Here is a 3,100-nt window from a genome sequence, read left to right as displayed (position 1 = left end):
TACCCGTTGAAATGAATGAAAGGCAAAATGATGCTTGAAACCTCTTCTTGAACCGTGTATTACACACTCGTGAGAATACGGTAGAAGTTTCTTTTTGAATGACTAGAAACGCATGATGAGTACTTCGTTAAAAAAAAAAAGAAAAAACAATATGTTTTCATCGCGCTGGCGACATACCCGAGCCTAGACACTAGCGCCACTTCAAACTCAACTCTTCACTGCTGCTCCACTCTTTTTTTTTATGAACTCGAAAAACGACCTTCTGCTTCGCTTGTGTTGCATGATCCGCGCTCTCCGCGACCATCACTGTGTAAAGAGGGTGTACTCGCTGCCTCTGGCTTCTTGTGACGCGCCCAACCCGATTCATCGCACGAACGCGACGCGGTATCATCGACAAAACGGCGATCACCATCACCATCACCACCACCATCATCTTCGGCATCATCACCAACACGCTCCGTATGAAATGCATCGTCCTAATCCCAGCTGGTAGAACTTCACACTCGGTACACGATCCGGCGCGCTAAATTATTACTCGTCGTACGCTCGTTTGCTCACTAATCCAGGTATTTCTACACTGGTAGTCTTCTTCTTCTTCTTCTCTTGCTTTCTCTTTCTTCTTTCACCTACCGTTATCTTCTTCATTGTGTGTATCTCACGTAGTCAGTTCTCGAACTGACGTGCAATAAGAAATATATAGCATCCAAGAGAATTTCACAAAACACATAACCTCTATGTCATGATCTTCATTCATTTGTTTCGTAAATTAATACATCAACAAAATCAACGTATACAATCTTCATTTAGATTCATCTTTCCAGCAGACATGTTCTGATAATTAACATAAAATAATAACAATAATCATCACTTGTTTCAGGATCGTTTGATCGCCAGTAATGCTTGGAAGGACTACGCTTCAGGCGCCAACACAAACTTCGCTTTCGAGGCGTTCGAGACGGAGGAGAAGGCGCCACCACCGCCGGTCTCCAGTTTACCCCGTCACAGAGAGATGACTGAAAACGGGTTGGGTACGGATACCGTAGAAGGCCCAAATAGGATGGTAGGACCACGAGCAACGTACAGTTTGCCACGTGCACCAGGTTCGAGGCATACAGCACCCATTCAACCTGGTTACTACACACAAGATCGCAGGGATCATTATCACCGATCGAAGAACATGCACAATCCGGCAGGCGGCGGTGTGTCAACTCAGCCGAATCAGCCTGACTTTTACTTCATGCCCAGCCAGCGTAAATACAGCGGTGAGGTCGTGCGTGTATACGTAGATTACGGAAGTCAGGCGCCGAAGTAATCGGAAGAAGCATACATCATATCGAAGTCCAACGAACGATAAAAAGAAAAAAAAAACAAAAACCCCCGTCAGTGACAGTGCTGCCCTCTTCTCTGCTTTCCCTCGGTCAAATCCCAAGCGGACGATTAAATATACCTCGCTTCAGTGAAGCGACCCTGTACATAAAAACACGTCTGGTGGACCTGGAGAAAACGAGACTTCGAAACGAGCCCTCCCTCCGGTGCTTCTTTCATTATATTATTTTGTGTTCTTTTGTTTATTATTCGATGGATCGTTGTTCTGTCATAATTTTTCTTTTCTTTCCCGTTTGTGTCGTTTTATGCTCGATCGTGTGATCGCGAGCGTCGAACGGGGGCAAACACGCACGGTGTTCATTTAACAGAAGTACGCAGAAGTGGCGCTTACGACCAAAGAGTTATCGATAAGGCGCGCTCGATGCGCGGTTCTGTACAAAAGCGCGTGGAGAAACACACAGCACAATATCACTGTAACTCTCTGAATGGGTGGCCAGGTACGTGTGTGGATTATTATGTCCAGACTGTACCCGTGCGCCATTTACACAAGCAACATTTTACATGTACTTACGAGCAAGCATGGACGTTTGAGCAATAAAACGTTTGTACATTTTTTTAATCGAACGCACGCTTTCTCTCTCAAGGATCAATTATTTCGTCGAGTTACTAACTTCTTCTTTTTTCTTGGTTGATTTCGAAGAAACGAAGGGAAACACTATTTTCTTCTTTTTTGTTTCTTTATCACGTGTAATAACCATTAAGTTCACGTAGAGTTTTTTCGTGATCTATTATTCAGATATTTACCAAAATAGAGAAATTGTGGTTGAAGAAAGTTTCTGAAGTGAAAATATGCAATCGAATATGTATTCTCGACTCAAAACGGGGCGTGCTAAATGTGTATATATATACATATATAATGTCGCACACAAAACGCTGAAGTAAAGCGTTTTAAAAATATCCTTTTGATTTAGAACTGGCATAACTCGTCGACAATAAATCATATCTATCTACGTTCAAGGCGAATCGATTACTGTGTGCCAGCGAACACAATGCCAACGAAGAAAATAGAAACAAAAAGAAACGAAAATTGCGTGAATTTATGGCTATAGTAATTCTCCTATTAATGCCAACAAATAGTGCTGGACAATGATCATAAGAGACGCAGCAAACAGCACCCGTAAAGAATTCATTTCCACCGAGTTACCTAAATTTCATTCTTTTTTTTTTATGCTAGCCGTTAATGGATTATTATAGAAATTGTAATACTTACAATGACAATACTGTCGATAAAGACAGTCGTGTTGGTACGGATTATAAATTATTACAATAGTGGTAAAATTAACGATAATACTTGTAATAATCATAATAACGATAGTAGCAGCAGTAGTAACGATGGCAATAATATTACAGTATTAATATTACATTAACGTCGTTAACAACGGCGTCGCGCGCAAAACCATGACTTCCGACGTGTTCTCCATGAGCGATGGAATATTTAAGATCAATATAATTAATTAAGTAATAATAATAATAATTATAATAAGGCGACACCACCAGGTAAGCTTTTCTTTTTTTTTTCTTCTTAATATACCTCTGAAAGTCTGGTGTATTCGGAAGCCAATTATAGCACGCATTGCCTCTCTTGATCCTATCATTATATAACTAGTATCGAGCTCATATTTTCGGTCCTACCGTAAAATTTTTTTTTCACCTCTTCGGTCACACGGTGCGAAGTATGAGAAACAGGGGCCTACACGCTCTGAATCACGTACCG

The 3,100-nt window shown here is 41.3% G+C and overlaps 1 protein-coding gene across 2 annotated transcripts in view; it reads left to right on the top strand.

Annotated features, from left to right (window-relative positions):
- Positions 1–3,094, top strand: part of LOC108574336 — a 21,373-nt gene extending 18,279 nt beyond the window's left edge. The window contains exon 16 of one of the 2 annotated variants that reach the window (XM_017936907.1): positions 878–3,094. In XM_017936907.1, coding sequence (XP_017792396.1) covers positions 878–1,312 — 435 coding nt within the window. In that variant the 3' untranslated portion in view covers positions 1,313–3,094. Of the gene's footprint in view, positions 1–316; positions 809–877 lie in introns of those variants that run through there. The other variant, XM_017936908.1, reaches the window with a different exon arrangement.
- The last annotated feature ends 6 nt before the right edge of the window (positions 3,095–3,100 follow it).

This window comes from Habropoda laboriosa, unplaced genomic scaffold (genome assembly GCF_001263275.1).
Source record: "Habropoda laboriosa isolate 0110345459 unplaced genomic scaffold, ASM126327v1 scaffold176, whole genome shotgun sequence".
Classification (NCBI taxonomy): domain Eukaryota; kingdom Metazoa; phylum Arthropoda; class Insecta; order Hymenoptera; family Apidae; genus Habropoda; species Habropoda laboriosa.
This window is presented reverse-complemented; position numbering and strand designations above follow the sequence as displayed.